Genomic DNA, 20618 nt, shown 5'->3' on the forward strand with positions numbered 1-20618 from the left:
ACATTAAGGATGGGAAGCTGGCATCAGAGCTGATCGCCATTGTCGTTGAATACATTTGTCCTCTTGGCCTTATCTAGTGTGATGCTGATCTGCTAGGTGTGTCTATGCGCTAAGGCTCAGTCAAGGTTGTTATTCCATAGTCTGGGTGCATGCCTAGGCCATGGCTGCTTGTCTCTTGTTTTGCTGATTTCTTATTCTTGACTCAGATGATGCTGCAGCCCCTTGTTTTCTGTTGACCTCCTGCGATGTTGAGTTTTTGGCCATGTGAAATAACTTGCTTGTGGTTGCTGGTCTCTGACTGAATCAGGAGGTTGTGAAACTGATGCAGGATTGATGTAAGAGCTGGTGGATGCCAATGGCTACTAGGAGAAGACCAGCATTTAATCGTTTTCTAAACTTTAAGCAGTCTTCAGCATTGATTTTCAGGCTTTGATCATTTGGTTCATAGTGGTACACCAGTGATGACACTCAATTTGAAAGGACCCACAAGACTTTTGTTAAATTGCCGTGATTTCAGCGCAATGGTAGGGCTGTACTGAGGCATGCTTTGACAGCGATACAAGGTCTACGTGCCTCAAAAAAACAAATTATCACTTGCTATGGCCATGGCACGTTGTTTTAGAGACAAGATGCACTTTGCATTTAAAAAGCAAACTGCCCTACATGTGCTGGTTGCCTAAAGCCCACAGCTTTCACAAGTTCAAATGATAAGATGTTCTCAAAATAACCTCCTATCAGGGATTTCACCATTAATATTTCACCGAATGTGCAGGAATAGTTCTCCCAAGGACATTATGTTTTTTTCTATAGTTTGAGTGACAGCTTCTCCCCGCCCTCTACCCTATAAATACCGTCTGGCTTTTCACGCTACCTCAAGCCGCAACAATGTTCAGGTTTTTGCTTATCGCTGTCCTCGTAAGCTGCGGTAAGAGCTTTTATTTTTCCTAATCTTCTGAAACGAATGGATTAACAGTGTTTGTAAGACTTTTGGAGCATTTATTGCTGCATCATGTTCTGCCTTCATTAAAAGCACATTTGCAGCATTTATTTAAATGGCAGAGACATCCTGGACTTTCTTCTTCTCAATTTAACTTTTCCATCTGACATCCACCTTCGTCTTAACTCAAAACCCATTCTTTATTTAAAGCTTTTATATTATTAGATTCAAGAAAGGCTTATCTCCATATTCACTTTCTCACATATTCATCTTCAGGAAGACTCTGTCACCTCTCATGGTGGTCCTCTACCTCAGACCGTAAGAGCCAATAAGACTTGATCATGTCACACCTGAGCTTTCCTGGATTTCTTCCTCCACAGCGATTCTTTCCTATTTCTTAGTTTACATTTGTCTCTCTTGCTCATCTCTTGGTTCATTATGTCATGTATTCAACACATTACCTACATACTATCTGAACCCAGCCATCTTTATTAATGCTAACTCATATCTCTGTTGTCCCTGAGTACAGAATCCATCTTAACTGGACATGCCCAGCTGTCTTGCAGTTTAGCTTGCCTCATTTATCTTTCAGGTCGATTTTATATTTTATTCCACATGTTTCCATCTCAAGATATTATGACCTCTTACCAAATAACTACTTCCCTCCTCATACTAGAGCCACAGTTTCTATGGAGGTGCTATCACATCTCCTGCCTACAGCCTGCATCTGTACTCCGTATTCTGCAGAACACCCTTTACGCGTCTCCAAGGAAACTGCCTTCTATCCTTCGAGTCCACCTAATTCTGACGATACATCAACAAAAAGCACAGGTTGAAACCATAACATGTATAGTGGCCACTCTTCTGTATTTGGTGCCTCTACTCTGGGTGTTGAATAGCCATCAATGATGTGCATCAGCGCTGCCTTTCAAGTCCCTCAAGTCAGGTCCCCTGCGATAGGCTTCCCAAGCCCGCTTCTTCAGAGAACTTCCACTAGATCACCCAACTTCTGGTGGCCCTCACCCCTGGACTGGAAGAAAGCTTCTGCTATTTGGTTAAGTAGATGCTCAGAGCTATTCACTTTATTTTATTGTGCTTATATGGCACTCATGTTACCTTGAAGTGCTTTCATTTGAGTTTTATCATGCCAAGTCAGTAAGTGATTTAGTTACCTACAGACGTCAAAAGACAGATGAGTTCTTGATACTTCAGATCTCCAAAATGCTTTGTTTTTTAAGGCTCTTTTATGGAGTTTTTTATAGCACTAGACAAGATCTTTAGACAGCTGTGATATGAATTAATTTTCAATGATGTCTCAGGATCAGGAGAGACAGACTGAGCATTGTAAAATAGAAATCCACATAGTAAGAGGATTCTCATACAATAACTAGAACAATATTTAACACAGAAATCATAGTACATTCTTTATGAGCAGAATCCATAACCTATGATAAAGAGTAAGGTTTTGTAGTATTGAATGGCCATACTTGACTGGTGTCTGCAATCGCAAGCTATATATCTGCATTTATCGATCTGCGTCCTGGCTCTGTGGCCTTAGAAAGATGAGCCGTGTAGACAGTGATTTAGCAACTTCCATAAGAGGAGGTCATCACAAGGAGATGTCAAAATAAAGTTAAAAGATGTGCTTCATAAAAATCTCAAGTGAATAAATATGGAGGAGCTAACAGTACAAACGCCTGAGATTCTGAAATCAGGGCCTTGGATTTAGAGCAAAAGAATGAGGGATCAAAGTAAATAGGTATCTTCTAAACAGGAAGAACAGGGAAGGAGTGATAGAAACACGTGCCATCCTGCAGCTGGCTGGAGGTGAGGTAGAGGGAAGAGGGAATACTCACAGAAGTGATGACTGAAGCAACTGAACTGATACATCTGGGTTTTCGTATTGATGAAGCGATGAAGCAGTGAAGTGGGAAGGACAGAGCTATGGGCCACGAAGCCACTCCCTAGGATAGATTGTCCACATCCACAAAATAAAAAAGTAGTATTTTTTTGTGTACAACAAGCTGGTTTGAGTTGTTGGGAACACAGAACGCTGATTATTTATTTTATTTATTTGAAAGTTTTATATAGCGCGAACAAGACTCTTGCGGGTATCAGAGTGCTTTACAAGATAAGTGTCTTAGATACAAAGGTACATGGTAAATAACGTAAAGTTCCATGATAGTCAATGATAGTGTAAACACCCTATCGTAGATACATAGGTATATGGCGCATAACAAAACGTTCCTGTATATCAAGCATAATATAAATACAATATCTAGGGTACATGGGTGGATAGTAAATACTAAATAATTCCATGTAGAACATATGTTGAGACGCATAATAACAGTAGCCCATGCTTAAGTGAATTTAGCCATGAGAAGCGATTTTACTTCTTTTTTGAAAGATGCAGTAAAGGGATTAAGTCTAGTTTCTGTGGGCAGAGCATTCCAAATTCTGGGCGCCATCCCTGAAAAGGTTCGGTTGTATGTTTTCTTCTTGTTGAATCTTTGCGGTTTCAGTAAGAGGTTTTTGGCACTTCTTGAAGTTCTGATCCCACATGAGGGCTCCAGTTTCTGTGCCAGATAGCTGGGCGCGTTGTGATGAATGGCTTTATGTCTCATACATGCTATTTTTAGATGAATTCTGGCTTTAAAAGGTAGCCAATTTAGGGATTTTAGGTCTGGGGATATGTGGGTGCTTCTTTTGGAGCCAGTGATAAGTCTCGCTGCGGCGCTGATTGAGGCTCTTAGAGTGGCCGTTGATGCTCTGGGTAGGCCGCAGAGAGAGACTTTCCCGTATTCCACTCTTGGAATGACTGAAGCTTGTACTGCCAACTTGAAGTCCTTTTCAGGCAGGAAAGGTTTCAGTTTTCTCAAAGTATTTATCTGTAAGTTTTCTCCTTTTGTTGCGTTGCTGATGTGTTTCTGCATTTTGAGGTTTCTGTCCAGCGTTATTCCCTATGATTTCGCTGAATCAATGATGAGAGGTTGGCAGTTGAGTGCTCTTAGGTGTTTGATCCAGTCTTGCATTATGGGTACTTGGGCGGTAGGAGCGATTAGGAGGAATTCGGTTTTGACGGCATTCAGTTTTAGATGGTTTTCTGCCAGCCAGGTCTGAGTTTTTCCGAGAGTTGTGTTGTTTTGAGCGATATGATGTCTTCTAGAGGATGGATCTTATGGTATAGTTGTGTGTCGTAAGTGTACATGTGATATTGAATGTTAGACGAGTAGAGAATTTCAGTGAGTGTTCCATGAATAGATTGAACAGTGTTGGAGATAGTGAAGATCCTTGTGGGACTCCTAACGTGACTGGGACGGGTTTGGACAGGGAGTGGTTGACCTTGAATCGTTGTGATCTGTTTTGGAGGAACGAAGTGAACCAGTTTAGAACTGATCCAGATAATCCCATTCTGTGTTGCAGAAGGTCTATCAGGTTATCATGTTTGACGGTATCAAAGGCCGAGGAAAGGTCTAGCAAGATGAGTAAGCAGACTCCGTTCTGATCTAGGATTTGTAGAGCATCGTCAATTATATGGGTCATGGCTGATTCAGTGCTGTGACCTGCACGGAAACCTGATTGGTATTTGTTGAGTAGGTTGAAATGGTCTAAATGTCCTACCAGCTGGAGGTGTACACATTTTTCTAAGAGTTTGGCCAGGGTAGGGATATTGGATATAGGGCGGTAATTGTTTAAGTCCGCAGGGTCAGCCATGGGTTTCTTTAGAATGGGGGATACCTGCTCAGCTTTGAGGGTATCAGGGATGCATCCTTGGCATAGAGAGTTATTTATGATCTTGGTCCAGAGAGGCAGCAGCAATGCGGTGAAGTCTTTCATGAAGTTTGCTAGGAGAGGGTCAGTGAAGTGATTGGCAGGGTTCAGGGCAATAAGCATTTTGAGAATAGATTCTTCATTGTAGGTATTGAAGGATGACCAAGATGCATTATTTTTTAGGTCGAACTTTGATGGATATCGATGTGGGGCACCTAGAAGGGATGGTGAGGGGTTCGTATGTAAGACAGTGTGTGTGATTAGATCGTTGAGAAAGTCCTTCTTTATGCTATCGGTCTTCCGTTCCGAGTGAAGAAGGCAGAAAATTCTTCACAGTTGGGTCGTGGGCCTAAGTTATCTTGGGGGCGTTGAGGTGCATCCTTAGATTGAGTTTTGATTAGCTCGAAAAGTTTTTTGGGCCGGTTTTTGGCATGGTCTAATTGGTGGCTGAAGAAGTCTGCTTTAGTGCGCTTGATCTTTCTATAGTATGCGTTTCTCTTCATTCTTAGTATCTTGAGGTGAATGGCGGATGCAGCTTTTGTGTATGGCCGGATGGACTGTATGGGCGCAGTCAGGAGGGGCGCGTGAACAAGATAGTGTTGACTGCATTTATCTTACAGGCTAACCCTATTAATGCCACCAGGATTCCAAAGTAAAGGGTTTTGGGGACAATGAAGGAAATTCTTACAGTCCAGGCCTTGTGGAGAAGCTCATAGTGAACCAACGAGGGTAAGGACCCCACTGGGAGGACCAGCAGAGCCCAGAGTCTGGTGGCTATGTTACATGAGACTTACAGTGTGTGAGGGCATCAGGTCATGTCTACTGCTGGGCAGCCTATATATGGGCGCAGGGTTCCAAGGACCAAGGAGGGTCTATTAGGCATGTTGTCTCAGTTTACATTTAGCGGGTTGAGAAATTGCTGTTCCAGTGAGGTCTAGACACAGAAGTCTAGAGGATTTAGAGATCTCATGGGGGTAAGTGCCACACCTTGACATTGAGGTACCGTAGGGCCATGAATGCAGACATTTGAAGAGAGATCACACCGGTTTAATGGTGATCTGGTCTCAGGGTAAGAAAGTTTAAAGCCTTTTGGGGCTGGACGGGTTTAGTCTTCCTAAGGTCCCAGGTGGACCTGGTGGTGCCTTTCGTGCCCTGCCAATGATTTGGGCTCGGCTTCAGCCCAGCCTTGCCCAAATCCAAGGGCAGAGGAGGAGTGACTGGACAGGCAGAGGGAGGAACAGCGAAGGGCAGTCACAACCTCCCGAAGAGTTGTTGGAACACTTGTTGCCCATGAACAAAACCTCTCTGGCTGGGTGAGTATTTGTAATGAGAGCATAAACACTAGTCTGTTCTTCTGTAGCACGAAGCTGAGGAGCTGCTCTCTTCTGTTACGGAAGATGGAAAAGTGTCAAGATGATCTGGAGAATTTAGGACACCCCAAGTTAGACTTCAGATTATCCACATCCTTGAAGATCTACCAGTGCCCAGTTAAAATAAAATACACTCTAAGCTCCTCTGTTAAGGCATCTCCCATACAGTAATGGACAATCCTGTCTGCTAAGAGTCACAAACTCCAGCACTTTACTGTGAGCTCCTACCCTGAAAGGCCTATGATAGGATGAACATATTCAATTCTTGGTATGGCTCGATGCAGGCATGATAATGATCTTGTATCGTGTTTCCTCCATTGATATGCTGTGTGACGTCAGGCACATCACTTTATGTACTTGCTGTATAGTTCCTCTACTGAGAGTGCTTAGAAGCTTGGAGAGGTGGCATAAAGTGCAGCACAATCCTCACTCACCTTTACTTTACACTTGAAATGTCTTTTGTTGCTTTCTGTTGCAGCCTACAGCTGTGGCGTGCCTGCCCACCCACCCAGCACCTCCAGGGTGGTGGGAGGTGAGGATGTGAGGCCCAACAGCTGGCCTTGGCAGGTAAAAGAAACAGCAGTATCTTTCCAGATGTGCCCCTGTCTGTCAGGCGCTCAGAGAAGACACTAATGGCTTTTGTTCCTTTCCAGATCTCGCTGCAGTACCAGAGCGGGAGCAGATGGGGCCACACCTGCGGGGGGACCCTCATTAGTGAGCAGTGGGTCCTGACAGCTGCCCACTGCATCAGGTAACAAGCTCTACTCAGATCTCTGAGGGGGAGATTTGTTGCAAAGTGCAAACCCTTCCAAGAGGTTTCCCTGGCACGAAAGGGTGAGGATGGTCAGGAGTTCTTAATGAAATAGTGTGGTGGCCACTTCTTTGGTGGATGGCATGGACCAAGCCAGAGCCAGACTCTTTAGATAATGGCATGGTAAAGGCTTGGTTTTCAGTTAACTGCAAAACAAGAATCGGACCTCAAAGGAGAAGTTCTGGTTCTTCTGTAGACCAGTGATCACCCTTTGTAGACATGCATCACTGTGAAGATCCCCTGATGTCATTTTAAATGTGCAACCTTAGCAATAGTCACTGTTTTCTAATATTTACGAATCTACAAAGTACAAAGATCTAGTAGAAGAAATATAGGAGGAGATGTAAGGGGGGAGGTGAGAAAGAAAGAGTGAGAGCTTGTGCAGAGGACACAGTGCTTACTATATGCATTCGTTGCAGGTGCTCTGTACCGGCTCCAAGATCCAGACTGACCAGTTTATTGGGCATTCCTGGCAAGGAGGCGGGAGTTGTCGGGCGCCTCTGTCACTTTCACACTCTCCTTCTAGGTTCACTGCAGCAGCTATTGTGGGGGACTTTAGGAGATAGGGATCAGAGAGGGAGAAGAGAGAATGAGAAAAGAGTCGTAGTATAGATGGATGGAAAGAGAGAAATGGAGAAAAGGGAGGAAGGGGCAGAGCTGGTTTGAAATGTTCGTATCTCACAGCTTTCAGTGGAGCCAGGGAAGTTTTGGGTGGACCAGTCCGGGTAACCTGACCACTGCCTAGATGAAGAATTAAAACCATGCCTCGGACCATGACTCACACCACCTGTTTGAGGTCTTCATCTCCAATCATGAGCTTCATTGACTCTGCAGTTTCTTTTATTCTTTTATTTCTATAAAACAAAGATGAGGCTGAGATGGTTGTGTGCTACACTTCACACAGGAATGCTGCAGGCTGGATAGGAAGTATTACACACGTGGGTGGGGAATTTGTACTGTACCCTAGAGCTCTCTTGTGTGAAAGAAAACTGTTTGCTCATGCTATCAATTTCCATGAGAGGTCCAGTGCTTAGGAATTTGTTTATCTGTCCCTGCGGGTCTGGGCTTGATTGTCTGGGCTTAGCTGCTCTGTGTCCACAGTAAATATTTTTTTTCACATGATGTTATTGCTTGCATTGTTTTTGCAGCAGCTCCAGGACCTACCGGGTTGCTCTGGGGAAACACAGCCTGAACACAGCAGTTGAAGAAGGATCAGTCACAATCAGCCCCGCCAAGATCATCGTCCATGAAAAGTGGAACTCCTTCCTCATTGTGTACGTCTAGATGCATTTAATGTCACTGCGGCTAGAATGACGCAGCGCTGATCCTTATCTCAATGGGAATGGTCGAGGCTCTTCTTTCTTAATATCAAGCACCAATTCAGCGTTCCTGTGTGTGCTCTAGGGGGCCCTCTTGCTGTGACGCTTAGAAATGATGACTCTGCGAACCTCTTATTGGCAGCAGCAGCAGCTCTTCCGCTAAGGCAGAGGAATGTGGCCGCCCTGCTTTGCACCACCGAGAATGCAGCCATTTGTAGCTATGTCTGTTCAGAACCGCTTACATCCCTACAGGGGCACTGAGACTGATATATGTATATTCACTTATGTATCTTCATAAACAGTAATAACAGCAGGTTTTCTTGTGAAAGGGCACTGTAATGTCCTCACATTGATCCAAGGAAGATTGAGGGCCTGAAGTTAATAGTTAATGCTGAAGTCTCATGGCACCATTTTTGAGTTTGCCCTGTGACACCATGTCTGATGCTGTTTTGTTTCTCCTTCTGACACTTTTTACACACTTTCATATCATGACTGGGATAATTCATAGGTGCTAAGTATGATGATTTTGATTAATGTTCTTTATTACATCCCAAATCTCTCACTGGTGACCCTGGTGAATGTGTGACGATTCTTCGCCCTCGACATCTGTGCACTAATCCCTTCCCTTTAGATTGTAGAATCCACTAACAATCTCTCTCCTTCTTGCAGTAATGACATTGCTCTGATCAAGCTGGCTGAACCCGTACAGGTGTCGGACAAGATTGAGCCGGCGTGCCTACCAGCCGCAGGCGCTCTGCTGCCGCATAATTTCTCTTGCTTTGTTACTGGATGGGGCCGCCTCTACAGTAAGGAAAAAGTTACCACCCCCCTTATTCTGTCAGCAGTTGGTCTTGTTCACCTCATAAGCACCTTTATCTGAGCTCGTAATGAAGACGGCTGAGGGACCTCGTCTTAGTCCATCTTAAATCTCAGAAATTGTGAGGGTCGAAATCTCAGCATGTTGAGAATTTAAACCCTCCATTAAATGCCAGAGGTCTGGATGATGTCCTCCAGAAGGAAGACTATGAAATCCTAGGTCAATAGTAAGCCTTTTCTATGCTATGCTCCTTACAGGATTCTTGTTAGCATTCCTATAGGAAACTACTGTGACCAAAAAGAGCAGTGGTAAGATAATGTGATGTGATAGCAACCACTAGGATAGACCCAGGTAAATTGCTCTTTGGGAAATTGGCATACAAGAATCCTAAGAGTTTCTTCAAGAGTTTTGCTTTCCTATAGAATATCCATAATACAAACTCGTAGAGGATTTAATTTACATGAATAGCCTGTAAAATATTTTGTTTCTGAATGAAGATTGTTGTATTGCTGTAGCCCAATTTTCCATTTGTTCTGTTTCAGCCAATGGACCTATTGCTGACAATCTTCAGCAGGCGCTGCTGCCGGTTGTCGATCATGCCACTTGCGCTCAGCGAGACTGGTGGGGATCAAACGTGAAAGAAAGTATGGTCTGTGCTGGCGGAGATGGAGTTGTGTCTGGCTGCAATGTAAGTATCCTCTGTGTCAAGACCAGTCAATGTTCACTTTGGGAACAGGGCATGGATTGCTGTCACCTTAGGCAAGGTGACATTCTTCTGTCCCTTCGTTGGCGCCAGCTCCCTGATGGTACCCTTGACGGCTGCAGGGTATTGCATGCATTAGCACCTGTCCTGAAGGAGAGGCAGGACTATTACGTGGGTAAGTCATAGGCACTGGAACCTGGGGATATTAGTTCCAAATTCCAACACACAACAAGAATACTCTGAGGAAATTAGTGTATGCCTGTGCCTTGGATCCCAAACCTGTAAAAAATGTGAAGGATTAGAACAAACAATCTCCTCCTCCAGAGACATTACTGGAAAAAGTGGACATTCAGATATTTTTGTACAGAATAGTATACCTTTGTAATGGACTAGGCCAGTTTAATATTTGTCATGACATTTGTTTTGACCTGTTTGAATATGTTTATTTTGAGGTATTCCCCATAAAACAAAAATGACTGAAATACATCAGTTTTCAAATTCATATTAAAAAATATAAAAAGTATACAGCAAGACCAACAATCTATCTATCTATCTATCTATCTATCTATCTATCTATCTATCTATCTATCTATCTATCTATCTATCTATCTATCTATCTATCTATCTATCTATCTATCTATCTATCTATCTATCTATCTATCTATCTATCTATCTATCTATCTATCTATCTATCTATCTATCTATCTATCTAAAAAAAATATATATATACATATATATATATATAAACCTGAGCTCGCGACGTGGGACTGCCCACATGCTCTCTGTGAGTGTAAACTTCTCGGACTGCAAAGCATTGTGGGGACTACATCTACCAGCAACCTTAGCGCAAGCTGCATACAGAGGTAGAAACATCGAGCCTCTGATTGGATTACCTATGCTCCAATGGGAACACATCTAGCAGTTTGTTAAAGCCCCGTGCAAAACAACAAAAACTAAACACATAGCTGGCAATGATTAAGGCATTCGCCGAAACGCGTCTGCCAGGTGTTTCCTGTTTTTATCCGGATGGTGGCGAATAAATTTCCCCTGAGGATATCCCAAGCATGTGTCGGACCCGTTTTTTAATGAAAGGCGGGATTGGTGTTTGATATATATATATATATATATATATATATATATATATATATTTTTTTTATTTTTTTAACCACTGGCCCAAAAGCAATGCGTATGTCTTTTGGGCCATTGGTTAAAAAATATATATATATATATAACAATTTATTGCATCATGATAACATTTTGCTTCGTATAAGCCAAGTTGTTTGTAAAAAACGAGCTGGACAAAAACTATTGCATTTCCTCGGTTAGTTTTCAATATCCGCAAGGCCTCTTTGGACTGCGAAATTCGCAGCAAAACGCATATTAGTAAAATGCACCTTTTCCCGTAAACCATGCATAGTGGGCAGAAGAAAAGATAATGTGCCTCAGTTTCCTTCTGTGAGACACATCTAGGACAAGTCAGGGAGCGATGGAGGGGTGGAAGCTGACCAATTACTTGTAAAACTTCTTAAGGGTAAAATTCCATATTTGAGTTTCATATATAAATGTTTGGCTGAATAAGGAGTAATTTCACTTAAAAGGCTTAAACTTTGGAACAAATTTAATGTACAAAAAATGGTCAGTGATACTTCCAGCTCTTACTGTTGTACACCAGGATTCCTTTACATGCAACCAAACACATGACTTTAAAAGATTGCAGGAGCCCCTATTAATCGTGGTACGTTCAGCCCACAATTCTTTGAGTGTCATGGTCATCAACCAGTATTACATCAGCGCTGGGATGCCCCGATGATTGGGTCAAATGTTTCCTGTAGATCGATGAAGGCAACATAGAGATGCCCACGCTCTATTTTGACCATTTTTCAGTAAATGAGGAGAAAGCGAAAAATGTGATCTACCACACTCACTTTCTCTCAAAACCCTGCTTGTAAGTGAGTGAGGATGGAATTCCCCAGCATCCAGTTTTTTAGCTTAGTAAGCAGTTGTCTGCAGAATATTATTTTGCAGATTATTGATTAGACCTGTTTTATATGCGCTTAGTGACCTATGTGGTGAGGGTGTCTTGAATTTGCCTTTTAGTTACACCAGACCATACATAAAGGGGGACATTTTGTTTACTAAAAAGGTTTTAAATTGGATTATTTGATTGACCGGCAGCCATGAACTGTTGTTTTGTGACAGAGTCTTGCAACACTGTCAATGAAAGGGGTGGGAGAGAATGACCTTAATCCACCAACACTCCTGGCCTCCCTTCATGAAGGTTTAATGGTGGAATAATGTGCTTTCTCTACTTGGAAGAGTTGGTAAGTGCAGGCAAAACATTGCTTATTATTTAAATCCTTTGTAGCGGATCCAGATTAGTGCTTAGAAAAATAAATTCAAGAGGGACTCTTACGGAGCTGTGCTATTTGAGGGTTTAAGTACCATCGATTATCCCTAGATATGTCTTTTACAGACACCTGTGTACTCTCCAGACAAAAATGATGACCTCCGTGATGGCGGATTTCAGTTACATATGTAACATACAGACACATACATTGAGACCTTGAATGGAAAGCAATAAAACACATCTGCAATCTATCTACTTTCTTTAATTTCTATATACTTTCTATGTGTCTTAGTACAAGGACGAGCTATAACACTGAAATCATATTATTTCTTTTGTCTGTTACAGGGAGACTCTGGTGGCCCTCTGAACTGCCAAGGAGATGATGGCGCTTGGGATGTGCATGGCGTTGTGAGCTTTGGCTCAGGTCTGAGCTGCAACTATGCTAAGAAGCCCACCGTCTTCACTCGCGTCTCCGCTTACATCGACTGGATCAACGACGTGAGTGAACACTTTTTCTTTTCTTTTAAACTAAGGTGTCAGAAGGATGTCATCATAAATACACATCTCATAGTACACAAATTATTTAAATAGAATGTACCCTACCCTTACAGGTGGCCCGTGCTATAGAAAAAAGTATAATACATGTAAGAAAAAGGAAGTGTCATGCTTACATTGAAGTCTGCTGGCACTGCCCTATCAATTATAGACCTCATTAACCTTTCTTCTCCTCTCTCCATCTCTTACAGAAAATTGCCTCCAACTAAACTGGGAACCTACAGTGACCTGTTGTCTGTAATTGTCATGCATCCTAAACCAATAAACTTTGATGATCAGTAACATGTTTGTGTGATTGTGAGAAACAATGACTTAGTATATCTGTTGGCACTGAGGAATTTACTTCAGTAATGCGGATGAGTTCTTTGTGTTCTTATATCTCAGGCAGAAATTTCACTAACGCACTGCTGTGGGGGCTTGTATACAAGAGTTGTTTGAAGTACACATAATGATGCCACTAAACCTATTTTTAAAAAAGAGAAGACTTAGGTGTTTCATGCCTGAAATGTTTAGAGCATTTGTGAATTGTAGTACATAAAATTGAGATGTGTGATAGAAGTACAATATGTGATGACCATTGCAGAGAAATGGTGGAATAATTCTACAAACAATAGAAGTATAGACAGCTGAATCTGCAAGGAAAAGACAAAAAAAATATCTTTTTAACACCAAATGTTTCAAAATGTTAGAGACAAGCAGATTTTGGAACCTTTTCCTGGATTAACATGGAAGTGCAGATGAGTACTTTCAAATTGTCCAAATATATTTTGTAAAATAGCAATCTATGGTCTTATGTTCAAAGAGTCCCTCTTACTCGAGACTAATCTCTCAAGAGTCTCCCTTACTAGAGTCCAATCTCTCTGGTCAGAATTCAAGATGAAGATATGCAGGCAGTATCATTTTGTTCCTAAACTCAAGCTAAAACAAGCATTGTCACAGTCAATGGTTGTGCTGCTGGCCGCCAGCCCTTTGGCTCTAGCGATTATTATTTAGTTCTATCATGAACAGCAACCAGACCACCATCAATCTAAAAACAAATCATTACTAAAGGCAAAAATATTTTTGGGGTTTCAAAAAAGCATACATTAGTATAGTAGTCCCTGATGCTGAAGGAGACTACTTGGTGTCTTGATGTGCTCCTTGTGAAAGGTCAGCATCCTGCAACTCTAAGTGAAGTCAACCAGTGACTGAAGTGTGGTAACCCACTGCCCTATGATCCATGCTGCAGTAGCTGGAATTACAATGTGAATGACACAACAACAGATACATTGGATGAAGTCTGGTTGATAACCCCTATAAATTACAATGTTTTACACATAATTTAGTAAAATCAAAAGGTCTAGGCAACCATCAGACCTAAAAAAGGCATTCAGCTTGACATTGCCTGCCAACCTCTTGCCTTAACTAATGCTTTTTTGTAACATTTTTGAAAAACTTTCTTACAAATAGAGAGGCTTGCAAAGACATATAGATAGTGAGGCTTGCAAAGACAGACAGAAAGAGAGGCCTACAAAGGCAGATAGAGGCTTGCAAAGACAGATAAATAGAGAGGCTTGCAAAGACTGATAAATGGGGAGGCTTGCAAAGGTAGCCAGATAGAGAGGGTTGAAAAGAGAAATAGAGAGAGAGGCTTCCAAAGACAGATAGATAGTGCTGCAAAGATATATAGGTGGTGTTGCAAAGATAGATAGATAGATAGATAGATAGATAGATAGATAGATAGATAGATAGATAGATAGATAGATAGATAGATAGATAGATAGATAGATAGATAGATAGATAGATAGATAGATAGATAGATAGATAGATAGATAGATAGATAGATAGATAGATAGATAGATAGATAGATAGATAGATAGATAGATAGATAGATAGATCAGGAAATAGTAGTAAGGGAGAGGATGTGCCCTAACAGCTAAAGTGGTAGACCTCGAAGCTGGGGAACCGAGTTCGAGTCTTGGCGAGGAAGCCCAACATCCTGTGATTCTGGGCAAATCACTTAATCTCCCCGTGCTTAACAAAATGAATTTGTCCGTCTGCAACACAACTGGTGCTCATGTAAAGTGATCTAAAATTAGTAATACAATAGTTAAATATTTATTTAAGCAGGACTTACAAGAGCACTAACAGCACACTAGAAAGCCATACAAGCAGGACATACAGACTAAATTATTTTATAAATGTAACTGCATTTCCCAATTATAATATACACCAGTATGATATACAGGATTGCAATTATAAATTCACTTTATTTTGTGCATACTAAAGAATGACAACTTCATGAAGAACAGTTTCAAATTGACACAATTTGGTATATTGCTAAATAGCAGCAATCAGATTAATAAAGGCCACTACAAAAGGAATTTACAACACCATTAGCAGGAGACAGAAACTGATAAATCTTGAATGTGCCCTGTGGTCAACATGGATGAGCTGATAGAAAGTGTAATGCTATCACATCCGACTCTACACCTAAAGGCAATGCCAAAGTAATAAAATAAAAACAAAAACACTAGCACTGAGGAGAACTATTTTGTGTGTGGATGTGCTCCTTGAGAAAGAGCAAAATCAAGTCACTCAGAGTGAAGTTATCCAGTGGCTGAAATGGGATAACCCTCTACTCCCATGCTGCATGCTGTAGTGGGTTGAAACGACATTTTAATGACTTAACAACAGACCATTTGATGAAGACAACTGGCTGAATGCCCCTTTAAGTAAGTATATTATATGTGTATCTTTTTTTCAAATCAAAAGTTTTGGGCTAATGCCAGATTTAAACACATAATCTCAAATAAACCACAATACACAGCCCTACAAAGAACCGGAACCTGTCATGCTTTGCTGCCCCCACAAAATCCCATCAAAAGGAGAGCAGATTAAAACTAATCCAATGCACATTTGCACTACACAAACACAATAGCTCCTATCATCATGGGGTATGTCAGTAGTAAGTCATCAAAAATGAAGAGGAGGGGGGCGTGGCTAACTGCCGATGGGAATGGCCGCTTGGTAGTTTTACTCCATAGCGCCACTCCTGCAACATCCTACTAAACGTCTCCCGGGCCGGCCTTCTCTCTGCCCCGAAGCCGTAAACCTGCTGTCGAGAGGCCCGCGGATCCCCTGGCCGAGTTTGGTGTTGGTCGGAGTTGGTGGGCGGACCGTGCTCCGTGGGCCCGGACGACGGAAAACTCCCGGCCGGTGGTGGTGCTGCGACGCGCGGCCTGCGCGTCACTCGAGGTCGGGCTGCGGCCTGGTCCGGAGACGACTGCGGCGAGGTGAGGGGAGCACGCACCGTGGGGAATCCTCCTCCAGAGTGCTGGCGGCGACGGAGGAGGAGGGCCCCCACTGCTAGGAAGAACTGGATGCCTGATCGGAAGTAAGAGGGCCCGGGGCCATAACCTGAGAAGAGCCTGCAGGTGGGGGATCGCTCGATAGCATCTGTTTGAGAGGTGGCAGTGAGTGGGGGCTGAAGTGGGGAGCAAGTGATGCTGGGACCCCAGGAAGGGCAACACACATAAAGAATAAGGACCCCACAGGGGGGGGGGAACACTTACGGCTGCCACATAACCAGGGATCATTGGACGCTCGCTGTGGAGGGCGGCGGAGCAGGGGCGTTCACCCCACTTCAGGACTACTACCACGGCGGAGCTGCTGAGGGGGGACCCAGGGCTGTGTAGAGTGCAGACGGCGGCGAGCCTGCGGGGGAGCTCCTGTGGGCGAGGGCTCTCGGGCCCTGGCCAGGGCTGCCCCATCTGGGCATGGACTCGAACTGGCAGAAGAGCTCCTGAAGCAAACGGGGGGCCAGGCTGGGGCACCCGGAGCTGCACTCGGTGGTAGTGAAGGACTCCACATACTGCTTGAACCAGATACTGCGGAAAAGAGACGACAGGGCTCTTGTCGCCTGGGTGAAGTGGTGAGAAAGGCGGAGGCCCTTTGGGTTGCAATCCTGCTGTCGTGCCTGCCCCCCGACGGATGGGGCGACCCTTAATGGAGGAGTGGGAATGAGGCGCCTGCGGTGAAAGCTGGACCGGACCCCTTAAACTAAAGCCCGCGGTTGGGTCGCCTAAACGCGCTCAGGGTCTGAGCCGGCCGGATCTTCCCCCCGAGTTGGGTGCCTCTTGTGAAAACCAACAGGCCGAGTGGGGGCTCTCGCTGCTGGCAGCGGTGACTAGCGGGGGCGCCCAGATCACCGGAGGGGATATCGGAGACTGAAAATATGGCGACCGGTAGGGCGAACCGGACTGCGACCCAGTCGAAATTGGATAAATTCGCATGGCTGAAGCAGCAGGCGGAGGACAAACAAGAGACCGTGTCACCAGGAGGCACCTCGGAGCCCTCGAACAGGGAGCTACTGGAGGTTATTATGGGGGTAAGGACCTCCCTGGAGGTGAGAATAGACACAGTGGCCACGGACGTGACGCTGATCTGCGAGAATATGAAGAAATTGACAGAGAGAATGGGGCGGTAGAGAGCAACACCAAGGAACTGGTCAGCAACACCGCCCTGCTCAAGGAACAGGTCAAGGTGCTCAGCTCCGCCCACGAGGAGATGGCCCTGCAGCTGGACGACTCTGAGGACGAATGTGCAGAAATAACATCCGCATTATTGGGGTACCGGAGCGGGTGGAGGGGCAGGCGGTGGACCTATTTGTAGAAGATCTGGTCCTTAAATGTCTGCAGCCCAGGGGACTCTCCAAATGCTTCACAATTGAGAGGGCTCACCGGGTGCCCAGGGGCCGTGCGAAGCCGGGGCACCCCCGCGGCTGCTGCTGGCAAGGGTGTTTAATTTCCGTGATCGTGATGTTATACTGCAGACGGCTAGGGCGGCCCCGCCGCTCACCATGGAGAACAGTCAGATCATGTTCTTTCCGGACTTTACACTGAGAGTACAGAAGCAACGTCGCGGTTTTCTGGAAGTCAAGCGGGCACTACGGGAGCAGGAAATCAAGTATGCTATGATGTTCCCTGCCAAGCTACGGATGGAAGCAAACGGAAAATCATGGTTTTTCACCCGACCGGAGGAGGCTTGGGAATGGCTGGAGGGGTGGCGCAAAGTTGAGAAAAAAAGTCAGAAGACATCCTCGGTAGCAGATGACGATGTGGATTGGCGCCAACATATACGCCCCCGGGTGCACTCGGGCTCGGAGTCGCAGGAGCCGGTAGGAGGGCGCTAGCCGGGCACCGGGTGAGACATTTTGGTTTGACTATCTAACTCTGGGCGCCCGATGGATACTGGGAAATGCGACACTGGTGTAAGAAAACCCTATAAGCAGGGACCTGTATACATGGGGCTGAGTAGGGGTGGTCTAGAGCTGATACAAGGGGGATATCAACGTTATTGACTCATTGGATCTGTTCCACCGCAACCACTAAGTTAATTGGCCAAGTAGGGTAATGCCCACCTAAGTGGATTGAACTGCTCATGATTGACCTTGGCCCGTAATGGGGGAAATAGACTAAGACATGTATACCTGTGATGGCATCGCGTGATTTCAGGGGGGGGGATTGGGCCGGAACCAAATCGGTCTTACATGATGTCGGGGTTCCCAGTTGCGTGACTTCGTGGAGGCCCTGGGGGTGGTGGACGTCTGGAGGTGGGCACATATCAGGGACACACACTTCACATTTCAGTCGGGGGTCCACGGGAGTCAATCAAGAATAGATTACCTATTTACACACGCACAACATATCCATGATTTTTCAGACTCACGGTGTCTGGCGCGGGGAATCTCAGACCATTCCCCGGTGTGTACGGTTCTGGGTATGCAGCACCCGCCGCAGCCGGGCCCCATACAGATTCCACCCTGGGCACTAAAGGTCCCTCACATCAGGGACACTTTGAGGACGGAGACGGAGTACTATTTTGCAGAAAATACTGGTTCGGTCACGTCAGCGGTCACACTATGGGGGGCATACGGTGCGGTTATCAAGGGGAGGGCGTTGTCGGTGATTGCTGGCCATAGGGCCGAGCGCCGAAGAAGAGTTCAGGAGTTGGAGGCGGACATTCTTCGTCTTGAAGGTGTGAACTCCCTAGATCCGGAGGCAGACACTCAACATCTATTAAACATAAAACGAAAAGACTATAAACAGCTATTACTAGAGGACGCAAATAGGAGAATGTTGGCCAGCCGACATTGTATCTATGAACAAGGGGAGCGTACAGGAAAGTTACTCGCCTGGCTGGAGCGGAAGGAACAGGCAGCACGATGGGTGCGCGCACTCAAGGGGGCTGAGGACACCCAGATCACAGACCCATGGGAGATCGCTGAAACGTTTGCTCTGCATTATAAAACAGTCTATGAAGCCCCGGTTGCTTCCCGGGCGGCAGATCTTCTAGCCACTATCGAGGTGAGGGGTCTATCTGAACAGGACAGTATGGCACTAGAGGCTGGGCTGTCCACTGAAGAGGTGCATAAGGCCATACAAGATGTCCGCTTCGGAAAAGCGTCGGGCCCCAACGGCATCCCGATCGAGTTAATTAAGGCTATGGCCTCTTTGCTGGCACCTCACCTTCTCAGCCTTTATAACGAAAGCTGCGAGCACGCCCTTCTACCAGAAGGTATCCGAGAAGCCGCTATAGTGGTAATCCATAAACTCGGCAAGTCGGTGGACGAGTGTAGGGGTGGGCGGAATTTGCGGAATTAACCTTCGCAAATTATCGCGAGAATGTTTAAAATTATCGCAAACAAGCAGAAATATCGCAAAGATGCGGAAGTTTTTTTCCGGCATGTTCGCGAGATTTTCTGCATGGTTGCGGGTCGCCAACTTACCCATGTGGTTGCTTGCGGGCGCGGCCATCTTGTTTTGAGTTGTTCTCGCGGTGCATGATCGCGAGAAGAAAGACGTGATCGCGCGACGCATGACGTCACTGCGGGCGCGAACTGTCGCGAGACAGCGCAAATGGCTAAAAACAATACAACATCTCATGGAGAACGCGACCGGATCAAGAAAACTTGTCGGCGAACGCAGGGATTCAGGTAAGGCGATCGCGCGCGCGCGAGAATGTATCATTTTACAGCGCGAGCAAGAAACAAATTATCGCCAAGCTGCGGAAACCGGAATTTTTGACATTTTCGCGCTCTCCGCGGAACGCAAAAATGTCAAATTATCGCAATTTCCGCGAACGGAACGAAATTTTTGCCCAGGCCTAGACGAGTGTCAGTCATATAGACCTATCTCTCTGATCGCCATAGAGGCAAAGATATTGGCCAAGCTACTGGCGAATCGACTACTCCCTTATTTGCCAGACTTGATCCATCCGGACCAATCTGGATTCATGCCGGGACGAAATACGGCACGTAACCTGCGACGGGTCAACAGGGTGATAGGGCGGGTACATACCCTGGACGAGGAGGCAATACTGCTGGCGCTAGATGCACAAATGGCGTTTGACACCGTGGCATAGGAATACCTGTTCGCAGTCCTAGACCGAATAGGTTTCGGACCCAAATTCATGAGATGGGTCCAGCTGCTATATTCGCAACCCTGGGCCCATGTCTTAGTGAATAACCATTGCTCCACCTCCTTCCCCCTTGGCCGAGGCACTAGGCAGGGCTGCCCACTGTCGCCTCTGCTTTTTTCTCTGGTTCTTGAGCCATTGGCGGTTTGGATAAGGGGGGATCCTGGGATCAGAGGCATGAGATGGACGGAAGAGCACGAGGACCGAATATCATTATATGCGGATGATATCTTGCTATACCTCGCCTCACCAGCTCGTTCATTACGTCGGGTACTCCACATATTTCATATCTTTGGGGCACACTCTGGGTACCAAATAAACTGGTCTAAATCCCAGATGTATTCCCTTTGGGGAGAACCTCCTCGAAGTCCTCGAGGATACTCTATCCCGGTGGCCAGCCAGGGTTGCCTCTACCTGGGGATATTTATCACCACTGATACTGCGTTGTTTTCCGACAGGAATCTCCAGGGGGTGTTGCGGCGGTTTTGTACAGATGTGGTATATTGGAAGACCCTCCCTCTGACATTGTT

General features: G+C 45.1%; 1 protein-coding gene across 1 annotated transcript; it reads left to right on the forward strand.

Annotated features, from left to right (window-relative positions):
* The first annotated feature begins 858 nt into the window (after nucleotides 1–858).
* On the forward strand, nucleotides 859–12912 carry LOC146821822 (chymotrypsin-like elastase family member 2A). Its single transcript, XM_085612867.1, has 8 exons — nucleotides 859–925; nucleotides 6557–6645; nucleotides 6732–6829; nucleotides 8038–8163; nucleotides 8878–9014; nucleotides 9568–9713; nucleotides 12421–12573; nucleotides 12822–12912. The coding sequence occupies exons 1-8, from the start codon at nucleotides 886–888 to the stop codon at nucleotides 12837–12839; spliced, it is 807 nt and encodes a 268-aa protein (XP_085468993.1). The 5' UTR covers nucleotides 859–885; the 3' UTR covers nucleotides 12840–12912.
* Nucleotides 12913–20618: the final 7706 nt, after the last annotated feature.

This window comes from Triturus cristatus, chromosome 6 (genome assembly GCF_964204655.1).
Source record: "Triturus cristatus chromosome 6, aTriCri1.1, whole genome shotgun sequence".
Classification (NCBI taxonomy): Eukaryota; Metazoa; Chordata; class Amphibia; order Caudata; family Salamandridae; genus Triturus; species Triturus cristatus.